The sequence below is a fragment of the Nesoenas mayeri genome (assembly GCF_963082525.1).
Source record: "Nesoenas mayeri genome assembly, chromosome: 20".
In the NCBI taxonomy this organism is placed as follows: Eukaryota; Metazoa; Chordata; class Aves; order Columbiformes; family Columbidae; genus Nesoenas; species Nesoenas mayeri.
The window spans coordinates 5,431,817-5,458,906 of NC_137569.1; the positions used below are offsets into that span (position 1 = coordinate 5,431,817).

A 27,090-nucleotide genomic window follows, 5' to 3' on the forward strand; every position below is an offset into this window, starting at 1 on the left:
CAATGTTTTACCTGTTAGCAAAATTGTATCCTAAACTTCCAATAGAGAATCTCTCAGCCTATATTGATAAAAGGAACATCTGCCCAATGACTCCATTTAAATGGATGTTTAATTTGGAGTTTAAAGCACTAGTAATAAATAGTTGATGGAACATACTATACAGAATAAACACCTAATATTTAGGCCATGCTTAATACAGTTTTATGGTAACAGAATACTTCATCTTTTCTGGACCAGTTTTTTCAAACAACATCGGCAGAACCCAAGCTATTTAGATATCCCTTTGACTTTAGCCCATAGGAATTCAGAGAATTGAGTGCTGCCTGAAGCACCTCACCGACCTTTTGGAACAATCGCAAGACTCCGTACAGCAGAAGACAAAGGCGTGCTACAGTACGCAGAAACCTCCCAACAGAGAGGTTCGTTGTCACTTCAGAGATCTAAGGTGGTAGGGAATGTTTCATCGGCCTTGGCATCGCAAACGCTTTACGGTAAGAAAGTTCCAAGAACGTTCATTTCCTAAATGAGACTTGAATGCTTCGTTGGCCTTAAGAGGAACAAGTACCTTACAGTAAGAGGATTTCAGGAATGCTTAATTCCTAAGCAGGTTTTGGGATGAGGTTCTTTGGCCTTTCCAATCAGCCCCTCCCTGCAGAAGTTCCAAGAGCCAGAGCAGGGGGGGAAGCCCAAATTCAGAACCACTGTTGGTAGATTATTAATTTTCTCTTCTCCATTCTCAAAAATGTTGAAACCACAAGTGCAATGTGTGCAATGATCCCCCCTCCCGTCCCTCTGCCACATCAGGTATTATTTACTAGCTTTTTCAACCCACATTCTTGTACCCTCAAGATTTCTCAGAATTTGCCTTCGGATTTGTAAGGCTCAATATCAGTCCCACACTCGCCACGACATTTGTTTCAGTTGGGGGCAGTTGCATGAAACACTCATCAGATTTCTATCACATTACTAATTGTAACCTGAGCCATTTTACTGGAAGAAATATGCTGTTTCTATCATTGGGAGCAACGAGGAAAGAGTCAAAGAACTAAAAGCAAAAAGGTCCAAATTTCTACTGCTAATCTTATTTTGCCCCTTATTCAGGCCAACTGCATTTCTGAAGCACAAAAGAGAGAGCAGAAGAGACAGGGCCATTTCTAGCAAATCACTTCCAGTAAAAAGTAACTGCAAGAAAAGCGCACACGAGACAAGAGAGTTCACAATTAAGGATCAGATTTGCAAGATCGTGCACAAAGTGTAGCTGCACATTCTTCCAGAGACCAAACTCCATTTCCATTTGATCCCTACGTGCACACAAACAAGGACTGCAGACGTGGCTGCCGAAAATCTGGCCCTAAACAATTTTACTAAACAAACTGAATTAACAGACTATGCCCACACAGACAAGCACAAGACACAGTGAAGTTAGTCAACACCTACACTTTCAGCTGATGGGGATTTTCTTCCTTTTTCTGTTTTCGGTGTGTACTACACCCAGAAATTGGACCAAGTCATCATTGATTACACTTGTCTCCATTGCTGCTTGTTCTGAGATATCAGCGCTGCGCCTAAGCATTTCAGGCAGCACGTGTTCACCTCTTCCTTGGATGAAAAGATGCCTTAGCGTAGATCCCAGGAATGCATCGAAATAAATCTGTACAACATATTAAACAGTGATATTGCCCCAAGGCTTGTAAAAGAACAAAGTAAAACCCTGAGGGACCAGTTGAACATCATTCACTCCCCTCATATCAAAGTTCAAGGCATTTGAGAGACAGAACTAAACATCAAGACAAGCTTTAACTATACTCTGGTCAATACAAAACGCATTTAATGAATTGTTGTCTAGAACTGTTAGACAAGAGGGACAAGTAATTTAGTGTTACATGCAACAGATGTTACTCATACCACAGAACTCTATACATAAAAGCAGTTTCCACCTACATCCTTGATACAAACCAGAAAATTACTTCAGTAGTAATTTAAATACTATTTTGTGAATTTCATCTAAAAAGTCTATTTTCTCTATGGAACACTGCATGTTTCACAGTTAAGTTTATCCTCAGCAACTTAGTGTTTATAATCCACTTAGCCATACAACATCAGTGTCTCTCTGACATTCATGTTTAAGAAAATAATTCTAAAATTAGTTTAACTAATTCTTTAACTAAATGGGTACGCAGTTGGAATTCTTCATATTTAGAAGCTGACAAGGGCAAAAAGCAGCACAGCACCAATTACAGAAAGTAGCTGAACCTACACATTTTGGTGTCACAGAGTCTGAAACACAAGTATTTCACTTTTCCAAATCACATCATCAACCTTCTATCGCATTGATTTAAGGTAACGGAAACAATATTGCTACCACTTCTCAGTCTAAAAACTAAAATAGATCTCTTAATACTCTTCTATGCCCAGTAAGTTTGCTGGGAATTTTGTTTGTTTGTTCATTTTTAAAGCAAGGACACTTCTGCCTGCCAAGTTCAACACAAAGTATTTGGTTTAAGATTTTAAGACAGAAGGCACTTCTAACATTCAGCCTTAGAATACTGAGTGCAGAAACAACATTTACAATTTTGTTCCTTTGTTTAAATCTGCAGTTTAATTTTTTGTTTCCAATTAGTTATTAGAAAGAGCAATGATAGCACTATATCATATTTCATTTTCAAGAGCACATTTACTTACATATCCCACTAATCAGGTTGCCCTTCCAAGAGATCTTACGTGTGTCAGGCCTAAAGTTCATTTCCCAATATAGCGCAAACCAAAGATCCTGACGAAGATCAATTAAGGAACTGCTTCTTCAGTGCACTGCTTGGTTATCCCGCTCAGGCAGTGGCTTCAACTGCAAATTGCAATTCTATACTGCAGCATTCATATAACATCAAACATTAGTAACACTGGCTGGCTGACCACAGTTTAAAAATGAATCAGCTCTGCACGGAAATTAAGTCCTTTTAAAGAACGCTCTTTGATACACCGACCCCCAATCCACATGTAATATCCCAGAGGCAGCTTTCTGTTGACCACATTAAGCTATTTTCATTCTGTACAGAAATTAATGACGTTGTGGTTAAATGAACATACTTCAGGTTTCAGCTTTAATTCCATTTTCATTACTGGAGACAAAATAGAAAATAAAAATGGAACAAACCCCAACTATCATTCTTGCGAAAGCACTAGCAGCGAGTGCAGCCGCGCGGTGTTCTCTACAGAGGTCACTCCTTCCAGCGCGTCAGTCGACCATTAGCTGAACACTCTGACAGCTCCTAGACTAACAAAACCGATTGTACAGTGAATTCTCCAGGGATGAAACCAATGTGTCTAATTTTATTTACAGTATAAGTCCTAGTCAAATCTAAGTCCATCAGCTAAAAAAAAAAAATACACATACTGTAAACATGGCAACATTAAATATGGTAATGCTATTCTAGAATATTTAATGTCATGATCACATATTGTTATACCTGAATTTATATACAGGATATTTTAGAGCAAGTGTTACCCACTTCACAAGTGGAGGGGGAAGAGAGAGAGTCTAGATTTTGCTGTGGCTAAAACTCCTTCAAAGTAAAGTTAAAGCTTGTCTTTGATTGCATTAGAGCTTTCTTTCATAACCACATTAAAGTTGAATATTAGCACAAAAAAAATTATCTAGGGCCCCTTCAAATTTATAATTAAAAATTCAGTTATGATTCTCAGGGAAAGTGTCTGATATGGAGAATAAAAAATTACTGCAAAATAAACTTAATGGAAGTTGGGTCTTCAGACTGTCAGTCAAAAGTTCAAACAGGCGTTATTCCTGTTTGGGTTGGAGTTGCCGTTTCCAGGCCTCGTTCAAATAAACTAGTCGTTTGTAGTTGATGATAAAGAGAATGAAGTTCAGCAAATATGTGATGACGCAGACAATGCAAAATTCCTTCAGCACGAAGTACAGAATGTACGCCAAGTACAATGACCCTACTACAGACACTATGGAGGATGTCATGAGGATTAGAGCTGCTACTGCACTTGCTGTCATACCTGCAACAAGAGAGAGAAAGTTACTCCCGCTGCTCTCGCTCCCCCATTCCACACAAAGCAAAAGGCCCAAGTGCTCTAACTCAAACCAGAGGCTACTCAGCAAGTTTGTGTCACATAACAGTCTCTTTAAAATATTGGCAGTTCAAGGTGGCTGAAAAAATCGCTATTTGGAGGGGAGCTTCTAGGTTCTGAATGGCCCTCCTTTGATAAAAACTATGTGTAGTATTTACCATCTTGCATGTTCCTGAGTGATGGGAAAGCTATGGGTTGGTCAAGTTATGCCTATAAATATTAATAGCTTTATAGAAGAGCATATAGTTATGAAGAAATAGGCATACATTACATTTCATGCACTTGTTTTGCCCGCTATGTCTGTTACTCCTGCAAAACTTGTAAATTCCATTTTTATTTCCTCTCTTTTCTATTGTGCAATCCAATGTTAAATTATTTAAGTGAAAATACCAGTGCAGCAGCTCTCCTGGGATTTATATTATTAACAGCGTAGCAGGAGAAAATGAAATTGCTCTTGTTATCAGTTGGGGTTTTAAGCCCTTTTGACAGACGTATCGTTAGATTGGTGCTAAAAAGAAAAATCACATGCATTTGTCTGGTCTCTTGCAGATTGTGCAATACATAATGCACTCCTCTTTCATCACCACAGACCTGTTATATATTTTAGGCTCCAAACTGAATTAATACTTACCAAGTAGCATCTGTAGTATATAAAACACGAGTCCAAAAACACTGTTTGACTGATTTATTGCACTGTCCTTTCCAAAGATGGAACCCAACAGACCGAATCCTCGACCCCATCTGTAAAATAGTGAAACTAATTAACTTGTATTTGAGTACCTATTGCTTTACATCAGTATTTTCAATTCATCACTATTGGAAAAAAATTAGATACATATATTCTGACATGACAGCTGCAGCCCTATGTGAAGTTCAAGGGTATCTTAGAAAACCAAGGAGTTTGCAACAGGGAGTACACTTGGTACAGCTTTATCCCACACCTTGCTGAGCAAAGTTATTTGGCACAGCGGGAACTACCAAGTTCGCACAATTGCAACATCACCAAATACCACGTCTGCTGCCTTGGTCTTTAGTTCAAAGCTCTTTTGTCAAATAAATGCTTCTTTTTTCCAAGAACTGCTTCAGCAGCTCCCTCCACCGCAGCAAGCTGGACACTTGCTTGCTATACAGCTGAGGAAGAATGTTCACATGTTACCAGCACTTACCTCACTGGCCCCAGAGCAAGATCAGAACGTTTGCACTTCAGCTGCTCCTGACCAGCCTAACACCTCAGGAGGAGCCCAACTCTGACAAGCAGACAAGCTGGGGATGGTACCATAACATTCACAGAGCTCGTTTGTTCAAGCCCTGGCACTGTGAGACATTTTGAACTAGTGCCTGAGCCACAAAGCGATTTTCAATTTTATAGCCAGAAGGCAGAAAGTGGCACAAGCCCTACAAAACTGCTACTGCAATAAGGCGGCTAAAAGACTAAATTTGCAAATATATTTGTGCTAGAAACCACTAATTTGATGCCCTAAGGCAGATTGTCATTTGTAAAAGCAAAACGAGGACCGTATTTGTTGGTGTCACTTGAAAATATGAAAAGAAGTTAACACTACATTAACACGCAACTTAATTCACTTACAAGAGAACATTAGGACATCTGCCAGCGTGACTTTGGAGCGTAGGGTCAAGAGCTACATAAATGCAAGGCTAGGTTTACATTACCAGGTTAACTGTCACATAACCAGATATAAAGAAGTGCAGTTCCTCAGTGCTGTTGCGGCACACAACACTAGCGTATGGTTTCCTCATAGACTGTTGCACTAGAGGCAATGGTTCTAGTAAAACAAGCACAGGTTTGCTCTGTGCAGGGCACAGGAACATTGCTGGTGTACTTCACCACACACCTGAGACCAGCGAAAAGCTACCATCATGTTACAAGCAGTCTCCTCACAGGAGAAAGGTGCCATGACAAATACAACTTAATACAATCTCCAAAATGCTGCATAATCTCATGGCCATTTGTGCAATATTTTCAAAATATATTTGAATTTCAATGCAAACTTAGTAACTGTCTGCAATTAACTATTATAACCAAGTCTTATGCTCTTCTCCCCCAGAAACTGCACGGAAAATTAGGTACCAATTCCTAAAAAGCACATCTGTCAACTGCAGGATCCTGAATCCTGCCCTCTCCCTGCCCTACCTGTATGCTCTGACTTCTGATGCTCATGAGATCCTCTTGGGTTTGAGAGTGAAATCAAGCTTAAAAACATCAGAAATTTTTTAGGTTACAGAATCTGACCCCACAGTTATTCTGCAAGTGAATGAAATGTTGCTAATGGAGAGGTAATGAATTCAAGCCCTTCCCGGCAGTCAGTGTCCTCAAGTAATCTCTGTTCATAGCTGCAAGAAGGTCAGAGCATGGTGAAAGCTTTTTCCACATGCAGTCGTTCATTAAGTATCTTGTTGGCCTTGTAGTAGCTTTAAGGACATCAAGTATCACATTTCAGTCCGTGGAGAACGGCTCTAATCTCACATCTTATTCCTCACACCTTGAGACAGCTAAGAACGCTGGGGTTAAAGCAGCAGCACTTCTTCCAGCCTTATAAGGTTTGAAGTGCGAGGAAGTTTTCTGCAAACTGAAAAGCAAAATATTTAGACTTTGTATATTTCTATCTCTATCTAATTTGTCTACTGAAGAGGGTAAATTGTCTCCTAATTCTATCAAGAAGTTCACAAAACCCACTAAAATGGCCCACGAACCAAGTACTTTTGCAAGCAATTGGAAGAAGGACGAAAACTGAGTGTGATAATCTTCCTGATCACACCTGAGTTAATGGTAACTTTGAAAATCAAAAGCATTTGACAAACAACTAGCAAGAAGAAAGACTGCAGTCCTAACAGAATAAACTCCAAGAATTAAACATCACTAAAAGGGACTATAAACTGCTCTGAAGTTCTTCACGGAACTTGCCTTTCTTATAAAGCAGATAATTTACAAGGACTATTGTTAACTTGGATCATTTTTCTAGACACATAATACTAAGTAAAATGAACTAATTGAAAAATTGCTTGCACAGCAAGAGAAAAGCCTTGTCCAACATCAGCTTTGTTCTGGGACTGCGCTGTGGCTCCCGTCCCTGCAGCAGCAAGTGTTGTTAAAATCAGGCCGGAGTCGCCCTGCATGATTCAGAGCCCGCTGACAAACACCCTGGCAAGCCCAGCTCCGCCACACCCCAGCTTCACTCCTAGTGAAAACAAAAGGCAATCTCAACTAATTCAAGGAAGTTTTAAAATCAAGACATCTTCCTTCATGTTTTAAGTCACTCGACTTCCCTCCCTGTTCCATCTGAGTCACTTCTCATTTGCAGGTGTGACTTTGAAGGGTCTTGAAAAAAGTTTTCAGATTAGTGATTCAAGAAAACTCAAAAGTGTTTCGATCTGTTCATATATTTTTCCAACATCTAACATTGAACACTACAGTGACCTTGAGTCCAAGGTGCATTTGCTTTTATCAAAAGGAGGTCTAAAAAAAATCACTTCCACCCTCTAAACAGTGTCCATTTTGGTTTGTGATCTTTAACTAAGTTCAGAAGTGCTGCACTTTTAGAAGTTTAAAGCTGTATTTGCACGAACTTGACACTTCTTAACAGAAAGACAAGAACAACTGAGGTCATTTTGATCCTTAAGTGACATTATCTCCAAGAAGAATCTTGTAATGTTAAATCATTACCTCTTTTGCACAATCATGAATATCCTCTGTGTTCCAGAACAGCGTATTATGGGAGTACGCTTCAACTCTAAACATTTTAACATAATTTAGCAGAGACAATACCGCTGGCAGAAAGGCAACCAGGAGCACCTGCTGCAGTACGCTGGCATCTCAGTCATTCTAAAGGACAAGTAAAAAACCTCCCTAACAAGTTAAAAGCTGTAAGAGTTATCAGGATTAGCTCAAAAAGCAACAGAATTGCAAGCCTGCCAAACAAACAAAAGTATATAGTCAGGAATCAGATTATCATCTTACCCACTCTCTGTAAGAAATGCTATACTGTTTTTTCTAGCCAAGCACCCCAATTCTGACAGTTTCCTGCAGATCCCCCAAGATCCCCCCCTTGACCTCAATCATCACTAAGTTAAAACTGAGCTTAAGAAACTTCTAAACAGGAGCTTCACTTGCATCACCACGCTCAGTAGCTCACCTTGCAGCGCTCCTGACTGTACCCAGATGTTTTCTGAGCACATATATTTGACCTCCACAACATCCCCCAGTGATGAATTCCAGAACCACATCACCTTCGTTTCACTTGACAATCCTTAGTTCTCATGTCAGGAAAAGAACTAACTATTGTATATTCATTTTAACCTGAAAATAACCATACTAGATGAGGTCAAGTCCAGCTGGCTACAGTATCACATCTCGCGAGTAGCAGATGCCTTGAATAAAACACACACCTCGTACTTCCCAGTGCACATTCCAGTCTCCTAAATGCCTGGTTGAAAATGCCATCAAATCCTTCTGGACACCAGGTTACTAAATGGTATATATGATGAGAACACCCTGCATTTCAGCGGGTTTTCCAACACATTTCTTTCTCTCAATTTTTAGGTTTGCTGCAATGAAAAGGGCAAACAATAATAGAAAAATACTATATTTTCAGAGAACTGTAAGTAAAGAACTCAAGTTTTGTCACCTGAGTAGTAGTATATTACTTAAAGCCCCTAATTTCAGGATTAGTTTTCATTCCATAAGCATTATTGTGTTATCAAACAGCAAGCACCACTTACCACTTTGTGGTAACCCTGAGGAAACAATAAATATTATTTTCTAAAATAAGGTTACACTTGATAAGTGATATGCACATTTCCTTAAGTGCCATCTGACTTCTGAGATAAGTTGTGGTACAGAATGGAAGTTCTCAGGAGGGGAGAACAGCTGGCCTGTGCGCACACATCGCCTGCTCGTATAAAGGTCAAAGGATCTGGAGCACTTTCATACTCTGTAATGTTAAGAAACTTTGGTTGCAGTTTTTGTACAGCTTCACTAGAGGATTTTGGATTAAACATGGTTCATGGTTACAAGGTCATTTAGGCCACTCTAACAGTTTTAATAAAGCAAAAGCCTTCAATTATAAGCCACAAGAAAAAAAAGGAGATTAAAAATTCCCATTTGTAAGCTTGCCAAGAGTGCCCCAAATTTTTTATTCACTTAATTTCACGTTTAAATCTCTTAGCAGTATTTACCATAAACAAATGGCATTTTGTTCTATATATCCTCCAGCTCTATCTCAGAAATAGTCTGAAAAAATCTCAGTGTCTAGATCAGCAAAACCTCAAGCAGACAATGGTTAATTCTTTTATAGCAGTCTTTACAGAAGCACTGCTTATTCAAGCTACAAGCCAACAGCATTGTATTCCTTCCACATAATCTCTTCTATTAAGCTGTCATAAATGAAGTCTGAATTTGAACTACAGGCACTTTGTGAAATTTACTTTGCATCAGGCAAAAGATTTTTCGGCACTATTGCAAACTCCAGACAAGCTAGAAATTATACATTTATGAAAAGCAAAAAATACACATGTTCAAGATCAGATAGCTGCAAGGCTGAAAAAAACCTCATGTAGTTAGGACACTCCTGTATTTTATAAAAGATGCACCTCAGCCACTCTGCATTCTACCAGTCTGAAGTCATCAATTTTGCATTAAAAAGATGAGACAAAAAAAATCACTTGAACTACCAGCTTCGCTGTTTTGGGAACAATTTGCTTTAAGAACTAGTGAACTTGCTTTAAGAACTAGTGAAGCTGGTTTTCTACAAACGTTCCTGAAACCCTTTCCTTCCCCAGCACACAGTAACCAGACCCCTCTGTGCTCACCCCTCCAGTCTCCCCAGTCAAGTCCATTATCTATCCGCTCTGTCCCAGTCCTATTTGCCCACGTGCTGCCCGGCCACCCAGATGGCACAGATAACCTTAGCTCACACAGGAGGGCTTTCTCCCCTCAGCACAGGTACTACTTTGAGTCCCATTCCCTCCCCTTTAAGCACCGAGTCTATTTCTATAAAACTTTAGTAATTTGTATCCTTTGTTATATTTTGACGTACAATTAAAAGAGAGCGTCAAACCTTACCTCGAACAGAAAGAAGAATGAATCCTTGCTGCAGAATAATTGAAAAAAAGCACCATGACACCTGCTATCTAACAATTTGCAAACCTCAGAAATGAACACCAACCAATTTAAAATTACAGAACAGATTACAGTGGAGTCTCAGGAGGCAACATTTTCATGTAAACTCTTTTGGCAGCTTAAGAACCACAAATATGTTCCTGTTGAATGACCACCAGCTGTGCTACACTCTGCCCTTCTGCACTTTAACCAAACTTCTATCTTTTTCTATAGAGAACTGAAGATGCCTCACAAAAACTACTTGGCTAAGATTAAAGGTATTGCTGACTAGAAAAGAGCCAAGCCTTGCAAAACCAGTAATATTGGGGGAAAAAGAAAAGGCACACGGGCCTCATTTGCGTGCACTGGTTCACAAGAAGGGCCCAGACAAGCTTTTCTGCAACCTGCATAAAACCACTTTTACCATTTCTCACCTTACACCAGTCGCTATCAATTTTGAATAAAAGATACTAGGAAGGTATCTCTCCAACATCATCTTCTGGATGAGTCAGTCTCTGATTTAAGATTTTCCATGCTCCTCCCTCTGCATGCTGGTAATTTTTACAACATTTCTGTTCTCACTGTTGTGCCAACACCAGATTTGGCTTAAAAGCAAGATTTGGAAATACTAATAGCTTATTAGGGGAAAAAAGTCCTCCTCAAAGACCAGAACTCAGTTACAAAGTAACTCAGCTGAGGGAGGAATATCCTAATTCTAATGATTCTCTACATTTAAAATTAATCCAGCACCGTGATGTGCTTTTTAAACTCAGTCCACTGCTGGGGTCACCAGTCAAAATGTGAAGATTGTTCATTTAGTTGTGTGACTTTTTATTTAAGCTAGATTTGCTGATGGAACTTGGAATGTAACAATCTAGAAGGCAGAAAAAGCCACAAAGTACAAGTTTGTCACCGATTTAACGCTGCAGAGTTAACTCTGGTAATCAAATAATTTGTGATTGCTAGTGTAATAGCTTAATGAGAAAAGAAACTTAGGGGAGTGAAACGTGCATTACTTGTGACAACAGAGGAACACAATATCTGAAACTCTACTGTCCTGGCAAAATCTAAATTGTAGTCAAACGTTCCTTTAAGAAATCAAGTTTCGGAGAAACTTCGGTCACGTAGCAGTAACAAGGAATATTCAACTGGAGAGAGAATGACTGATGGATGGGGAGCTGTGGCAACATGGAGAATAAGTTTGATTTCTGTCTGTGATATCCCTACTCCAGAGTTTAACAGCTTGCCCTCTGGTCTTACTTTTAGAGCAATGTTCCTCTTTTGTCTGGGCCCTGTATGGCATTGAAAGCACATTCTTCTCCAAATATGGTTTGACTGAACAGAACTTGCACGCTCCTTTTCCACAAACTCATTTTACCACCTGCTGTCACTACCCTGAGCTATCCTGACATTTGCAATATTTCAGTCTTTAAGCACAATTCTCCTAGCAACTGCTAGTGAGATTTTAGTTGGTTTTATCCCTAACCATTCACATATAGAATTCCTACAGTAAAGTATTTACAGGTCTCACCATGGCACACTTAACATTTCAGCTGCAGCTCTGCTAATGAACACTATAATTACCAGGCATTACTTCATAATTAGAAATATCCAAAGTATAATTGGAATTATTTTACTTCTTCAATGAGTTTAGTAAACATGCATTAAAACTATTACTTCAAATTCCCTGTCTCAATAGCAGCACTAAAAAGCTAATGAAGGACCAATTCTACACAAAAGCAGACTACAGAGGCTACTTAGGTGCTTAAATTCCTGTTATTCTCTTTTTACCTCTATAGCTGTAGTAAAATTTAGATTATTGACAATTTGTGGTTTAATCACAGTAGCCTACGCATAATTTTATTCTTAAAGTTTAAGCTTTCTGTCAAGCTTACTGAAGTCTTCTTGAAACTTCTCAATTCAGGACACTTCTCAAACAGAGAGATGAACAATCACCTTCACAAACTGCAGATTATCTGATGACAGGCAGAAAAGCAGAGTTAAATCCCTCATTCAGTCACAAGAGCCTCCTTTCAGACATCCACAGATACACATCTTTGTGTAACATTACACAATCCCATCTCTGTCACCACAGAAGTGGTTTTAAGAAGAAAAGTTCCCTGTATGTTTTACCAAACAATGCAACCAGCTTCCACCCTGACAGAGTATAGACATATCCTCGCCCATTGGCTCGTTATGATAATACAGCAAGTACCTTTATAAAAACGGTGACAGCTTTTACACAGGTTAAACTGCAAGAAAAACAAAACCAAACTCAAGTTCTCATTCAGCTGAAGACACTAATACAATAATAAAAAAGTTATCATTAAAAAAAGAGGAAGCACTTAAGATATAAATTTCCTGAAGAACCCAACCCCTCCCCTTTCCAGCTCGTTACATGTATCTTTATATACCTATATATAGATTCACACACACGCAAAACAGTTTTGAGACTGCTGAAAAATCATCTTATTTCTTTAGTTGAAATACTTGAGAACAGGCTTTTAGAAGAGTTTAATGTCCAAATTACACCCCAAAGCATTTCCTGCAGCATGTTTATACTGGTAGCACTTGTAACTATGCAGCAGACTAACTCTCTTCGTTATTGTAATTCAATCAACTGGTTACTTAAGTCAAGCTAGCAGCATATGAAAATTGATACAGCAACTGAAGAACCACTGTCAAATAGAACACAACAGCTCAAGTAATTACTGACAGGAAACCTGGAAAATAAATCAAGATTTGGACTGAACATTTGCTGCTGGGGCATGCTGATATTTCTTGAATTAAGAATGTCCTCTGTATCACAAAAGCAATCTTCTGTGCTGCCAGGGACCATTATAATGAAAATGCAATTCAGTTACTCTAATTAAAACACCCCAAATCAAATAATCTACACTTGTCCGTGTTTATGTTGGCCTCAACCACTAGTCACACCCGCAGCATTTTCACTCTAACGTGCATTCGCCACTAAAGCGCCTGTCACTCCAGCTAATTGCCACTGATTACAACACAAAAATCGCGGGTGTCTCACACTCCAGCCCGTAGTGATCCCCAAATAAACCCGTTCCCACACCAACCCCCCGGCCAAGGGGCTGCCGAAACCGGGAGCCCCGCCGCCCCCGGCCCGCCCGCCCCATGGCCCCAGCACAGGCCCAGCTTCCGGGTCCCTTCACGCCTCAGGGAACCCCCCCCGGGACAAGCCCCGGCCCGCGGCCGCCGCCGCCCCCCTCACAGAGCCGGCCGGACCCCCAGCAGCCCCTGCCTTAACCCCGGAGGCAGCGGAGGCAGCGCTCCGGGCCCCACCGCTCCCCACACCCCTCAGCCCCTTCTCCCTGAGGCGGCGGCGCCGCCGGGTCCCATCCCCGCCTCACCTGGAGGTGATGGCGGCGGAGCAGCGGACCCGCTCGCTGAGGTCGCACAGGGCCTGGTAGTGGAGGTCGCGGCCCTTCTCCCGCTCCAGGTGGCAGGCGTAGAGGGAGAGCAGGATGCCGGCCGCGCACACGGCGGAGCGGGCCACCCGCTCCCAGCGCGGCACCGACACTCGCAGCAGGACGGGCGCCGCCATCTTACCCCCTCCCTCCGCCTCAGCCCGCGACGCGCGCCCGGCGCCGGCCGGCCGCGCATGCGCGCACGCACCCCATTGGTTCGCTGGGCGGGGACACCACCCCTCCCGCCCCGCCGGACGTGGCGCTCCGCGACGACGTCACGTCACGTCAGGCCGAGGGTGGGGGGGCGTGGCGTGGCGAGTGGTTGTGGCGCCGCCTGGCGGGCGGGAGCCAGCACTGCGGGTGTAAAATCAAGATAGATCACCAAACAAATCGTGTGCTAAATTATTAACGACTGAGTAAGTACGGATCAAATTTCACAACAGTTCTACCTCTGGTATATGGGGACTTAGGGAGTAAACTCTTAGAACTATATTTTAATTATATTCCAAGTTATATGGTGTAACATGTGCCCTTCTTCTCATTAAACAGTTCATTCCTTTCTGAAGCTCTGCTGAGGTTCATAACTCGCAGCAGCTTCCCCAAATCATTCGTGTTTTGTCTAAAGAACTCTCTCCATTTAATAAAGTAACTGTGGTAGCGCTCACTTTATCATAACAGCTCTGGATCTGGTCTCATGATCACACAGCAGAAGCCCTGACTTATACTTTCATTTATTCTCTTCCATTTGCTATTTTTATCACGTTCCCCTCGACTACACAATACCGGTATTTTAAAGCTGTCTTTCACCATCTGTCTCCAAACTTCCCAGATTTTTTTTTCTTTTTTTCTTTTTCTTAAAAACAAAGAAAAAACAAAAAGCAGCCACCTTCCCCTGTGTGTGCAGAGCCCCAGGCACAGCTGGGACAGGGTTTGGCCTTACCAGAGCAGCTGGGGAGCCTGGTGCTCTCATGATATATTCTATGGTAAAGTACGTTGAGTAAAACATAATAAGTTAATAAGTTAATTGATAAATACATTTAAAAAGATAGAAGATTACACGCCAGCCCATGCAGACGGCCGTGTGCACGGGGTTGAAAGCAGCAGGAGGTGCCGTGGCTCCTTTTTGGGACAGTTAGCGGCAAACCGCAGCTTTTGGGGTGAAATGCAGCGATTCTGTGAGGGGTGTCTCGCGTGCCGCCTCTGGCCTTCTCCAGAGAGCGCGACTCTCGCCGCACGTTAAAACGCCGTTTATCGGTCCATCTTTACAGATGCAGCCGCCGCCCTCGCTCCCTCCGGCCGCCCTTTCCCGCCACGCGATGGAGGGGGCGTGGTCGGCGGAGGGGGCGTGGTCGGCGGAAGCCACGCCCCCGTGTGCCGGCAGTGACGCGGCGCGGGTCGGGTGACCTTCAGAGGCGGCGGCAGCGCAGGGGCTGCGCTCTCTCTTTTTATTTCCTTTTCCCCAGCTCAGCGAACCTCTCTCGCCGCGATGCCGAGGGGCGGCCGGAGCCGCACGTCCCGCGTGGCGCCCCCCGCCAGGTGAGGGCGGCTTGGGCCCTTTTCTCTCCCTCTCCTTCCCCGCCCCCGGGTAGGCCGCAGGCGGCAAAGGCCTTTGTGCCATTGCGGGGTTGGGTGGCGCCCAGCGGTGGGGAGGGGGGTCCGGCTGCTTTGGGCTCGGGGTAGGCGCTTGGCGGGGATGGGAGTGGATCTCCTCAGCCCTCGCTGGGCGGCAGGGCCCGGCCATCCGGTGCCTGAGCGTTAAGGCCTTACTTAATCCGCCCTTTTAGGTTATATCTCATTTCCCGCAAAATAACGCGGTCCTTTGGGGCGTGGGGCTGCGGCTGGTCCTTAAAACAACCAAAAAGAAGCCTGTACATCTTACCCTTGTTCATAAATAACAACATTGAGTTCTTGCCATCAACGTGCAGGCTGTAACAAGGAGGAACTGCACATGCTCGTTCCCTGCGACCAGGCGGCCTCTGCCGGTTTGAATTTGTTAATGTGAGGTTTCTCTTTATGTCCCCGCAGTCGGGCACCACCGATGAGAGCTGCATCACCAGCGCCTGCTGCTCGGGCGCCTGTCCCGGCGGCGGCACCACCGTCTGCTGTGGCTGCTCCTGCACCGAAGCAGCCTGGCCTGATGGCACAGATGGCGACAACTGCTGCCGGAGTCGCTGTAGGCTCTGCTGTAGGCCATACCATAGGTCATGCGCTTACCGGGGGATTTGGTGGAGGAAGCAGCTCTGAGCCTGCGAGGCCTGATATTACTTATCAGGTAAGAGAACATAACTGGACACCAGCTGATGCGGCACAGTTAACTTGTGACATCAACTCTATGTAACCTGAGGTGATTGCTATAGACTTAAAAACCACAGGAGTCACAGCTGGAAAACTGGGGTAGCTGTAGAGATTAAATCTCCAAGGTGACTACCACAATCACTATGAAGTATCACAGTATGTTTGGGATTGGAAGAGACCACAAAAGATCATCTAGTCCAATCCCTCTGCTGGAGCAGGAACGCCTAGGTGAGGTCGCACTGGAACATGTCCAGGTGGGTCTTGAATGTCTGCAGAGAAGGAGACTCCACAACCCCCCTGGGCAGCCTGTTCCAGTGTCTGTCACCCTTACTGAGAAGAAGTTTTTTCTCAAATTTAAGTGGAACCTCTTGTGTTCCAGCTTGATCCCATTACCCCTTGTCCTATCATTGTTTGCCGATGAGAAGAGCCTGGCTCCATCCTCATGGCACTCACCCTTTATATATTTATAAACATTAATAAGGTCTCAAAAGTAGTTCAAAGGGGTGCGTGAGTGCATGTTGTTGGGTAGTAGTGGTGTTTTCTACTGTAGTACCTCTCTGATTCAGACAGGGCTTTCGCTCCAGGTCTACTGCAAGATCTTCTTGTGCCGCTCAAATGTTAAGATAATGCTGTTGGCTCATCCAGATGATATCTAGAGTTACCCAAGTGTACCCAAAGTTACCCAAGTGTTTATAACTTGCAAAACTGTTCAGTGTGTGTCATGCTGCTGCTGGAAGCTTCATACTTCAGCCTGTTATTTATTTTCCATTTAAAAAGTAACCCAGCATTTTGACTAAAACACAGGGAAGAAATACACAGCAAGCAGTACTGGGGTGGTTTGGCTGTGTAAAGGGACTTACGGAGGTTTTTGCTGTTTCAGGAGCCCCAGGCAGCTCAGCCTGCCTACCAGCAGCAGCAGCAGGCACAGTTTGCTCCTTGCCAGTATGAAATGAAACAATTCCTGGAGTGCGCGCAGAACCAGACCGACCTCAAACTGTGCGAGGGCTTCAGTGAAGTACTGAAGCAGTGCAGGTTTGCTAATGGTAAGTCAACAGTGCTACCAGAGGGCTACTAAATGAGCTAATTAATAAAATTATTGTGGGAATGTCTTGGTTTTTTCTATCCATCTGGTAAAGAATGGGGATTGCTACAGAGCACAGCACTGAAGTCACTTAAAGGAAGTTGCTGTTCTGTTTGGCCTTATAGCAAAGGAGGGCTGGACTGCCTGCTGTTCAGGGATTAACTGTGATAACTTTCTTACCTTACAGGTTTAGCCTAAGCCTTCAGAACAAGGTTGCTGAAGACCATCTTACAAGAACTGACCTGTGAATGAAAAAAAGCTTCAGTAATAAAGTTTGATATCTTGTTAGTTCACATATTCACGCTATTGTCCTTGTGGCTTAACGCCTGCTGTAGCCGCTACAGATGTGATAAAACTTACAACAGCAAATTAACTTCGCACAAAATGAAAGAATGAACAATAAAGTGGAATGAGCTAATTGGGGTTAACCCATTTGGTGATTGTGTTGAATGTATGTGATATGGTGTCTAAATAAACTTCTCTCTCTATAAGTACCTGGCTTTAGTGGACTTTGGAGTTGAGTCTGCAGGGTGAGCAGGCAAGGGCTGGTTTTGGCAGGATTCTGTCCACTCACCAGCTGGAGTTACCAGAGTTTGGGAGCACTCATGGCTTGGTGGGTGCCAGACATCTCCTGCTTGAGCATTTGAACCCTTCTGCTGGTTGAAATACACAATGATGAGGAGCACGGTGTCTGACTCCACGCTATTCTGGATGCAGTGGGGCTCAGTTCCCCAAGGGCCTCCTGTTGTACTCTTAAAAACAAACTCTATATTCAGATTCAAGGGGTTCTGAGAACTATTTTCCCTCTGCTCTGAGAGGATCTCTACCTGAGCAAACCAATGTGCTATCAAGCAGCCGTGCAACCGCAAGATGATGCGGTCACGCCAGACTGGCAGTTCCCAGTAATGCAAGCAGGGGCTGGAGGACTTCTCTTCCTCCATCTTGTGGTCGGTGTCCTGGGCTGACACATGAGAAGGTGATGGCGGGTGGTGTGGCCTTTTCCTCCTCCCACCCAGCTTAGACAAGTGACAAAGCTACTGCTGCCACATGAAGAAAAAATAAATCTCCATTTTAAAAGTATTTAGTGATGCAAAGTGCAAATCTTCCTTTTTCTATTGGAGTGAGCAGCTAGATCCTGCCCTGCTAAAACCCCCAGAGCCTGCAGAGTGAGCACCGTCCTGCTCTCCAGCGGTGTCACAAACCCTGTGCTGCGAGGGGAGGATTGTGAGTACCGGGAAGGTGTGTTCTCACAGGGGAAGGGAGGGAATAACCTTGTACCGAAAAGTGCAATCCCTGTTAAAAATACTTTCATAACATGACCTGTTTTTCCTGAACTGCTTTTGTGCTGTTGGGTATTCTGCTTGTTCCCGAGAGCCCCCGTCTCTGACCTGCAGTTCCTAGAAAGGAAAAGCTAAAACCTGTATTCAAAATGGGGGACAAGGACAAAACTACCTTTGACGGTGCCACCAGCAGCTTCGTTTCTGCTGATCAAGCTCATGTTTCAGTTGCCAGGTGCTTCACCATCCTGGTGAAAAGAAGAAGAAAGCCCAGTTTGGGGCAGAAAGGCCTGTACTGGGCTGGTGCAGCAGACAGCCCTACAATTCTCTTCCTGAGCAGGCAGGGAGATGCATTTATAGAGTCATCGAATCATTTGGGTTGGAAGAGATGCTTAAGATCATTGAGTCCAACCAAAAACTAAATCTAGCACTAACCCACGTCCCTGAGAGCCTCATCTCTGCATCTTTTAAACCTCTCCAGGGATGGCGACTCCACCACTGCCCTGGGCAGCCTGTTCCAATGCCCAACAGCCCTTTTTGGCAAGAAATTGTTCCCAATATCCAATCTAAACCTCCCCTGGTGCAACTTGAGGCCATTTCCTCTCGTCCTATCAGTTATTACTTGGGAGAAGAGACTTTTAGACTTTGGGAAAAGCACAGTGCAGCCAGTAAAACAATGTACAGCTCACAATGGTTGGAAAGCCAACAGCCCACGCAGGAGAGCCAAGAGGGGCGACCCGGCCAAGTCCCCCCCGCGTAGCATGACCAGCTGGAAGCGGCTCAGCCGCGAACCGAGCCGGCGCTTCCCCCCGCGCAGGGAAGGGTTAAAGCTCCGGTGCGCCGCGGGAAGTCCCCGAACCTCCGCGCTGCTCCGCGGCTCTTCCGCTCCCCTCCCGCTCCCCGCGGCCGCCGCCAGCAGCTCCTTCTCCCGGGGAAGGGGGGTCCGCGCTCCCCCATCACCTCCCTTCCAGCCGTGGCCCAACATGCCCCCCCGCCCGCCGCGGCTGCCAAGTCGCCCTGCGCTTTATTTTTGGCTCGGCGGCGGCGGCCAGCGCTGAGCGGCACCTCCCGGGCCCGCGGCTTCGGCTCCCGGACACCCGGCGGCACCCCCCGGGCCCCCAGCGGCAGCTCCCCGGAGCCCAGGCCCTAAGCCCGGCCCAGCCGCTGCCCTTCGCCCGTCCCGGGGAACCGGCGGACCCAGGCTGCCCGCAGCGAGGTGAGGCCGGCGGGGGCGCCCTGCGGGAACGCGGGTTTGGAAGAAAGCGGCTTCAGGAGACGGTGCGGGGGGAGGATTTGGGAGCCGAGGGGGGGCGGGTAGCTACCCCAGGAAGGTTGATTTCAGGATTATTTTAAGCATTATTATTTCCCCGGGGGCTCCTTGCGGCCGCCAAAGCGGGAGGGGTCGGTGCAGAACCCCCCGCCTGGGGTGGGGGGATCGCGGGGGCCAGGACGGGGATTTTTGGGGTTCAGTGCCATAACTGGCCTGAAAGCTGACTTTGGCTTGAGCTTTGCAGAGCGATCTCAATCAATATTTGCATGTTATTGGATATTTACCAAGGCAAACATTTAAACCCCTGTTGTACAGCAGCGGGGTGACAACGTCCAGCACCGGCACCGTTAGCATTTATTCCTCCAGCTGCCCCAAGACCGACAGCGTCCCCTGATCCCCTTTATCCCCCCCTTGCTCTCCCATGGAGCTCATACAGCCCTGATAATAAAACCAGCTTCTCCTGTTGGTGCTCCCTGCCAACTGTTTATATAACATCAGGATGTGTTAAACAAACTCTTGGGCTCTTTCCTCCCAGAAGTTGCACAGACCCCCAGCATCAGTGCACAGTTGCTCCCCTGCCTCCAGCCCTTCGACACCAGCCCCCAGGACTTTGATTTTCAGCTTCCAAAAAAAGAAAACCCCAAACTGTTTGTTTTCCCCCCCCACCCTGGAGATATTTTTTTCCCCTTGATGTTGCTCACAGTATTTCCAAAAGCTAAAATTTTACAAATTAAATCAAACTCATGGCTGTTTAGAAATGCTCCAGCCCTTGTTAGACAGAGACCTAAACTACAGCATCAATCCTTATAACCAGGTCAGGACAGAGACGTATTGATAGTAAGATTTAAATGGACTTAGAGATGCAAACCTACCTGGGAGTGTCCTGGCAGAGCTATTGCCACCTCAGGGAGAAGGGCAAAGGAAAACTCACCACATCTGGGTTCTCCTGCCCACCTACTGTCCCTCCCCCAGCAGCAAACTGTCAGCCCAAAGCGACAATTTTGCTGCCTGAGCTTACAAGAGCTGCTTTCCACACCAGCTCCTTGGTGTCTGGGTACGTTTGCACAGCAGCTGGATTGGGACAATCGAGATTTCAGCAGTGCCAGGAGCAGGGACAAGCTCAGGGTGTCCAGTTCTCAGGGCACAAAGGGAAAAATGCCGGTGAAAATTAGCGATCAGGACTACTGGTTATTTTGTTTTGCCTCCCTCTATCCCAGAGCTCATGATATTGTCATACTCTTCCTCCTTGTTATACTAAAAAACAAACAGCTGTCCTCATGCTGGCTTGGCCCCGGCTGACCCCACACAACACGGCTGTCCCCAGACACTCGATCCCCTGCCTATACCCTGACCCGCCAAGCCCCCCTTGCGACCCATTTTCCCTCCTTAGTCCTTTTTCCTTCAACTTTAAACACTGTTTTTTTCCTCCTTGTTCTCAGGCAAACTGCTCCAGACAACTTAGTAGAAAAAAAGGCAAGGAGATTTTAGGGCTTCGCAGGGGTCTTTGGGTGGTGCTGGTGTGGGGTGACCTGGGGACCTTCCAGCCTGCCTTGGATACCGCTTGCCTTTGTGAGCTTGAGGTGCAGCTCCGCCGCTGCCCCCCCAGCGCTCCCCATGCTCTCCATACAGCACTTCGGCAGGAGACTCAAAAAAGAATTGGTCCAGTTGCTTTCCCAGGTGGGAGAAACCAGGGGGAGTGTGGTGTAGCCCTTAGCACTTGGTCGGAGCTGGAGGACGATGGTTTTGAGGTGCTGGAGCTCTTCCAAAACCTCAGCCCCAGCCAGGCTACAGCGATCCGGTGGGATTTCTCCTTTTCTCAATGGGATCTCCACAGGGTCCCAAGGGCAAAGCTTTGCGTTTCCAACCATCAACATGTCCCGTTTGGTCTGCGGTCCAGTATCATCATCATCCTCCTCTTCCCTCCTGGATGTTTTCTCCTCTGGGAGGGATCGAGGTCCCTGCCCTGGTGCAGTGGGTGCCCATCCGTGCTCTTTTCTCCTTGCAGCCCTTTTCTGCTGGCAGACGAGCCCGGAGTGTTGCCAGACAGGAGCCAGAGATGACCAAGGAGGAAGACTTACCGGACTGGAGCTCATCCAAGGAGTTCTATGAAAAATATGAGCCGAAGGAGATTTTGGGCAGGTAAAGCTTGTTTTTGGCAAACTGTGGTTTCACCTGCTCCTATACCTGAGAGAAACAGCATCCCCTGGGAACCCAATATGAGCAAGGCCCATGGCAGCGTGGGGTTAAAACTAGCATGAAAAACCATTTCCATCAGCTCACGAATTTCTGCCCCACCACAACAAAGCAAAACCCACCCGCACATGAAACACCAGCCAGCCCAGCGCTGATGGCTGCTGAAGTCAGGCTGGACGGGGAGGAATGGAAACCCCCATCTTGTCTGTGTTGTCCCTGGCAGGGGGGTGAGCAGCGTGGTCCGTCGCTGCATTCACAAAACCACCCAGCAGGAGTACGCCGTGAAGATCATCGACATCACAGCGGGGAACATATCGCCCAAGGAGGTGCAGGAGCTGCGAGAAGCCACCGCCAAAGAGATCGACATTCTCCGGAAAGTCTCAGGCCACCCCAATGTCAGTAAGTGCAGCTGTGGGCATCGGAGCAAGAGGGTTTTCTGCCCCATTTCTTCCTTCAGGGTGTCCCCAGGAAGGGGTTTTGGGGTGAAATCCCCAAAGGGTCAGACCTCTGATGGTCCTAACACAATGCAGGGCACCTATTCAAAGCATCATTTGCTTTACCTCTGCACGTGTGCCACCAGTGCCCAGGTCATCTCCCAGCCAAAATACTAATGAAGATCAACTCCTCATTACTTCAGTTAGCAATTAGATCAGCACTTTTTAGTCCATTAATGAACAGGAACATGCTATGCACTGTCCTCACAGCCCCTGTGTTCTATTGCAGTCCAGTTGAAGGACAGCTACGAATCCAACACCTTCTTCTTCTTGGTGTTTGACCTGTAAGTACCAGCTGCCCGTCTCCCCGAGCCCATTCCCATTCTGCAGGCAGCCACCAACACCTGCCCCAACTTTTTATGGCCCAAAAAGGGGACAAACAGCTCTTGCTTGAGGTAGAAATGAGCCTCGATTGCTGTGAGCTGGCTCACTGCAGCCTGGCCGGCAGTGTTTCCCCTCCGTCAGCGGCTCAGCACTGCTCAGGTTTCCCCATAACCTTTGGCAGGAGCTGTTGTGCATCCCTGCGGGTTATTTATATGCTCGGTGGGACCGGGGTGCATGTGACACTGTCCCTTCTGACACCGGGGCAGCGCGATGGGTGGCAGCGGAGGGGGATGGCACCGGGAGAGCCCCGTCCCTGTCCCATCCAAAAACCTGCCCTCTGCGGGAACAGCCTTTCCTCCTCCTGTCTGATATTTTTGCAGCAACATGTAGGCATTTTTACCCACAAGCTGGCTCGTCACTTTGTGCAATGGGTGCCCTAGAGCTGTCAGGACTCAGTGACGCCCCCCCGTTGATCCTCCCCACAGGCTTGGGGCTGGTTTGCCATTGCAGCTCAGCTGCTGCCTCTGTTTTCCCTCCCACGTGCAGGATGAAGAGAGGGGAGCTCTTTGACTACCTCACCGAGAAAGTCACCTTGAGCGAGAAGGAAACCAGGTAAGGCCAGATGCAGAGGGCTAAAAATCATGCTGCAGCAGCTGAGCGCAGGTTCGAAGGCTGACCTGGCAGCCAGCACAGCGCCCACGGGCAAAACTGCACCCCAGGCTGTGCCCAGAGACGGGGGCACAGTCCTTGTCCCTGTCCCCATCCGCGGGGGGATGGTGCCGGTGGGTGTTGGGGTCAGGAGAGCTGCTGTCACCTGCCCCCAGGAAGATCATGCGCGCGCTGCTGGAAGTGATCCAGTACCTCCACTCCATCAACATCGTCCACCGGGACCTGAAGCCAGAGAACATCCTCCTGGATGACGACATGAACATCAAGCTGACGGACTTTGGTTTCTCCTGCCAGCTGCGCGAGAATGAGAAGCTCAAAGGTAGGAAGATGGTGAGGTGGGCACAATGCCAGGCTGGCCCAGGGCCGGTAGAGCCAGCCTGTTGCCACAATGCCCAGGGCCTGTTGGTGGAGTCTCTCCATCCCTGGAGTCTCCCTGGGGCCAGTCTCGCTGCCATGGGTGCACATAGGTGCCTCTTGGCTCGGGGTGCCCTCCCGCTGGCGCACGAGCCCAGCTCTGCCTGTGGCACGGCCTCCGCGCCGCACTCCTTACCGTGAACACGTTGCTGCCCGTTAGGAAAACCATCCCGTTCTTCCCACTGCTTTTCTCCCCAAGCTGACCCTCATCACCCATCCATTTACTGCCCAACATTAAAGTTGTTCCCCAACTCCTACCCTGCAAAGAGCCACATATCCAACAACAAGCATCGCCCCCATCGCTCTCCTCACTCGCATTTTAGCCATTATAACCCACCAAGAGAAGTGACCAGTGAGACACACACAGGTTGCAGTTAATCCCTGCAAGCGCCACCGCTGCAAAGATCCCACCTGGGATGCAGATCCCCTCACCGACTGCTCAGGGGACGACACCAACCGTCCCGAGCGGCTCAGGGGGATGCTCTGCCCTGTCTTTGCAGAGATCTGCGGCACCCCTGGCTACCTGGCCCCCGAGATCCTGCAGTGCTCCATGGACGACGAGCACCAAGGCTACGGGAAGGAGGTTGATATGTGAGTGAGATGCTTTCCTTCCCACCTCACCCTGCTCCTAAAACACACGTGGTTTGAGGCACAGCAAGAGTTGTGCAGATGGGGACCAGTGAGTGTTTGGAAGAAATTAATTGATGCACCAACAAACACCCTTTGGGGGGTGTGAGGGGCTGTCCTGGTGAGCGGGGGGCTCTGGCACAGCACTGGGGGAGAAGCAGCCTGGGGACGAGCCCATGTCCTCGCTTTGCCCTGTCAGCACAGAAAAATCACCTCAGGGCTGGGTCCAAGGTCCAGCACTTTTTAAACACAGCCCATAGCAAGACACAAGTCCAGGGCAGCCCCTGAGAGAGCGCCCGGCTCAGGAAAGCCCCTCAGAGCCCAGTCTGAGCCCTGCAGGGACATTGCCACCATTTCTGGTGGCTTCAGGCTCAGGTGTGCAGTGCTGAGAGCTGTAACGAACCGCTTGAGACATATCAGGGCATTTTGGCCCCTTTTCAGTTTAAATACCCCCATTAAGCCCAGCACCAGGATGCTTTGCAAATCTGAACTGAGGCAGCCCCAGAGCATCCAGCTTTGCTGGCACCGCCACATCCCACCCTCCCACACCCTCTCCCTCCCCTAAAATCCCCGAGAAAGGTCAATGCCACCAGTTCACAGCATCCATGAGCACAGCTCCACATCAGCTCAACACAAAAACCCAAAACCACTCCCAACAGCAAAGCAGCTTCTGCTCCTTATTAACCATCAGGGCTACCGAGCTCCAGCAGTGAGCTCAGCCTCCCTCATCACCGAATGCCCTGAGTTGGAAGGGACCCACAAAGATCATCAAGTCCAACTCCTGCCCCTGCATAGGACAACCCCAAAAATCACACAGTGTGAATTCAGACACTGCCCAGGGCAGCGCCCTGGTTTTCTAGGGTGGCAAAGCCCAGCGTGTCCCATCTGGGGGGATACGGATCTGTGTGGGTGTCCCCGGGGCTGGAGGGTCCCACTGGCTGCCCGCAGGTGGAGCACCGGGGTGATCATGTACACCTTGCTGGCCGGCTCGCCGCCCTTCTGGCACCGCAAGCAGATGCTGATGCTGCGGATGATCATGAACGGGGACTACCAGTTCGGCTCCCCGGAGTGGGACGACCGCTCGGACACCGTCAAGGACTTGGTAGGTGCTTGGGGACGGCAAAAGCTTTTTTTAGTGGGGGCGGGGGGATTGCAGATACCTGAGACAGCCCTGGTTGATGTGGTGCCCTGGTGCAGATCTCCCGGTTCCTGGTGGTGGACCCGCAGCAGCGGTACACGGCCGAGGAGGCGCTGGCGCACCCCTTCTTCCAGCAGTACGACGTGGAGGAGGTCCGGCACTTCAGCCCCTTCCGCAAATTCAAGGTGAGCTTGGGGATGGGGGTGTCTGCACCCCGACCCTCAGCCCCGGAGCTGCAGGAGCTGCGCGGTGGGATGGGTTTCCCAGCTGAACTGGGAGAAACCGGGAGTTCAGACCAGCCAGGTTGGTGGATCTGGGCTTTGGCTGGATGCAGCAGTCTGGGTGGAGACCCTTCTCCAAGCGCTGTTTAATTTACTTTCTGGTATTTACTGAGAGCTTTTGCACAGAAGGGAATTAAATAAGAAAAGGGGAAAGCCTGCCTATCCCCCAAATGATTTTAAAAAATACTTCTAAGGGGAAATTAATGATCTTGACATCATATGGGTGCATCAAATGATGCAAAAGTTGATAAAACAGAGAAATCCTTTCCCTATAGCTGGACATGAAGGCAGCGTAGAGGTACTCAAAATGGCATTAGGTGACACATTTAGGCCTGAGGCACAGTTTTAATTTAAGGGCACACTTGGAGAAAGCCCGTACCGCTCACACGGGACTAAACACCCGTGCCAGGAGCTGGGTTCCCTCGCGACTCCTCCACATCCACATGGGATGCACTGGGGCCAATCTAGTCCTGTTGTGAGCTTGGCCATGAATTCCAACGTGTTCCCTCCGTGCTGCAGGTGATCTGTCTCACCGTCCTGGCGTCCGTCCGTATTTACTACCAGTACCGGCTGGTGAAGTCAGTCACCAGGGAGCTGGTGGTGCGGGACCCCTACGCCCTGAAGCCCGTCCGCAAACTGATCGACGCCTGCGCCTTCCGCACCTACCGGCACTGGGTGAAGAAGGGGGAGGCGCAGAACAGAGCCGCCCTCTTCGAGAACACCTGCAAGGCCATTTTGCTGACCCTGGCAGCCGAGGAAGAGCTGTTTTGATCGCCGCTGCGTAAAACCGATGAGTTTGCTTAGAGTTAAGGCGAGTAAAATCTTTGAAAAAAAAAAAACAACCAACCAGTGATTTGTTTTGCCTTTTCTTTTGCCGGCCTCAGGGCAGGTGCAAATGCAAACCCAGAGGGTGGCTGCAATTTTCCCCCTTGGGATGGGAAAGATCCTTAAGATCGAGTCCAGCTGTTAACCCAACACTGTCACTACCCCACGTCTCTGAGAACCTCATCTCCGTGTCTGTCCAACCCTCCAGGGATGGTGACTCCACCACTGCCCTGGGCAGCCTGTTCCAATGCCCAGCAACCCTTTCTGTAAAGAAATTGTTCCCAATATTCAACCCCAGCCTCCCTTGGGCAACTTGAGGCCGTTTCCTCTCGTCCTGTTGCTTGTTCCTTGGGAGAAGAGCCCAACACCCTCCATGCTCCAAGCTCCTTTCAGGCAGTTCAGAGATCAGAAGGTCTCCCCTCAGCTCCTGTTCTCCAGCTGGAGGTCAGAGCAGCTCTGTCCTGGTCCCCCCACACACTCCCTTTTGCTTATTTAAAACAGACACCTAAAGGGGAGCTGTAATATCCACCACACTAAAATGACATTAAAGCCAAACCACGCTGC

General features: G+C 47.2%; 3 protein-coding genes across 3 annotated transcripts; 2 read left to right on the top strand and 1 right to left on the bottom strand.

The window, feature by feature from the left end:
• Positions 1-586: 586 nt before the first annotated feature.
• Positions 587-13,797, bottom strand: VKORC1L1 (vitamin K epoxide reductase complex subunit 1 like 1). Its single transcript, XM_080357072.1, has 3 exons — positions 13,582-13,797; positions 4,724-4,833; positions 587-4,020 (listed from the first exon to the last, which is right to left on the bottom strand). Exons 1-3 carry the CDS (start codon positions 13,773-13,775, stop codon positions 3,794-3,796), a joined length of 531 nt encoding a protein of 176 aa, XP_080213198.1. The 5' UTR covers positions 13,776-13,797; the 3' UTR covers positions 587-3,793.
• Positions 13,798-15,010: 1,213 nt separating this feature from the next.
• Positions 15,011-17,508, top strand: CHCHD2 (coiled-coil-helix-coiled-coil-helix domain containing 2). Its single transcript, XM_080357094.1, has 4 exons — positions 15,011-15,174; positions 15,664-15,910; positions 16,814-16,976; positions 17,202-17,508. The coding sequence occupies exons 1-4, from the start codon at positions 15,125-15,127 to the stop codon at positions 17,210-17,212; spliced, it is 471 nt and encodes a 156-aa protein (XP_080213220.1). The 5' UTR covers positions 15,011-15,124; the 3' UTR covers positions 17,213-17,508.
• A 1,776-nt stretch (positions 17,509-19,284) lies between these two features.
• On the top strand, positions 19,285-26,528 carry PHKG1 (phosphorylase kinase catalytic subunit gamma 1). Its single transcript, XM_080357130.1, has 10 exons — positions 19,285-19,507; positions 21,567-21,700; positions 21,978-22,153; positions 22,478-22,532; positions 23,119-23,184; positions 23,397-23,560; positions 24,156-24,246; positions 25,231-25,384; positions 25,480-25,605; positions 26,221-26,528. The coding sequence occupies exons 2-10, from the start codon at positions 21,618-21,620 to the stop codon at positions 26,470-26,472; spliced, it is 1,167 nt and encodes a 388-aa protein (XP_080213256.1). The 5' UTR covers positions 19,285-19,507; positions 21,567-21,617; the 3' UTR covers positions 26,473-26,528.
• The last annotated feature ends 562 nt before the right edge of the window (positions 26,529-27,090 follow it).

What these genes read in the sequence shown, in the direction of transcription:
- PHKG1 (XM_080357130.1), top strand. Translation starts at nt 21,618, where the DNA reads ATGACCAAGGAGGAAGACTTACCGGACTGGAGCTCATCCAAGGAGTTC. An exon ending in TTCTTCTTGGTGTTTGACCT is followed by an intron (nt 22,533 to 23,118) that starts GTAAGTACCAGC and finishes TCCCACGTGCAG; the next exon opens with GATGAAGAGAGGGGAGCTCT. An exon ending in TACGGGAAGGAGGTTGATAT is followed by an intron (nt 24,247 to 25,230) that starts GTGAGTGAGATG and finishes GGCTGCCCGCAG; the next exon opens with GTGGAGCACCGGGGTGATCA.
- VKORC1L1 (XM_080357072.1), bottom strand. Translation starts at nt 13,775, where the DNA reads ATGGCGGCGCCCGTCCTGCTGCGAGTGTCGGTGCCGCGCTGGGAGCGG. An exon ending in TCCGCCGCCATCACCTCCAG is followed by an intron (nt 4,834 to 13,581) that starts GTGAGGCGGGGA and finishes ACTATTTTACAG; the next exon opens with ATGGGGTCGAGGATTCGGTC. An exon ending in TATACTACAGATGCTACTTG is followed by an intron (nt 4,021 to 4,723) that starts GTAAGTATTAAT and finishes CTCTTGTTGCAG; the next exon opens with GTATGACAGCAAGTGCAGTA.
- CHCHD2 (XM_080357094.1), top strand. Translation starts at nt 15,125, where the DNA reads ATGCCGAGGGGCGGCCGGAGCCGCACGTCCCGCGTGGCGCCCCCCGCC. An exon ending in CGCGTGGCGCCCCCCGCCAG is followed by an intron (nt 15,175 to 15,663) that starts GTGAGGGCGGCT and finishes ATGTCCCCGCAG; the next exon opens with TCGGGCACCACCGATGAGAG. An exon ending in GGCCTGATATTACTTATCAG is followed by an intron (nt 15,911 to 16,813) that starts GTAAGAGAACAT and finishes TTGCTGTTTCAG; the next exon opens with GAGCCCCAGGCAGCTCAGCC.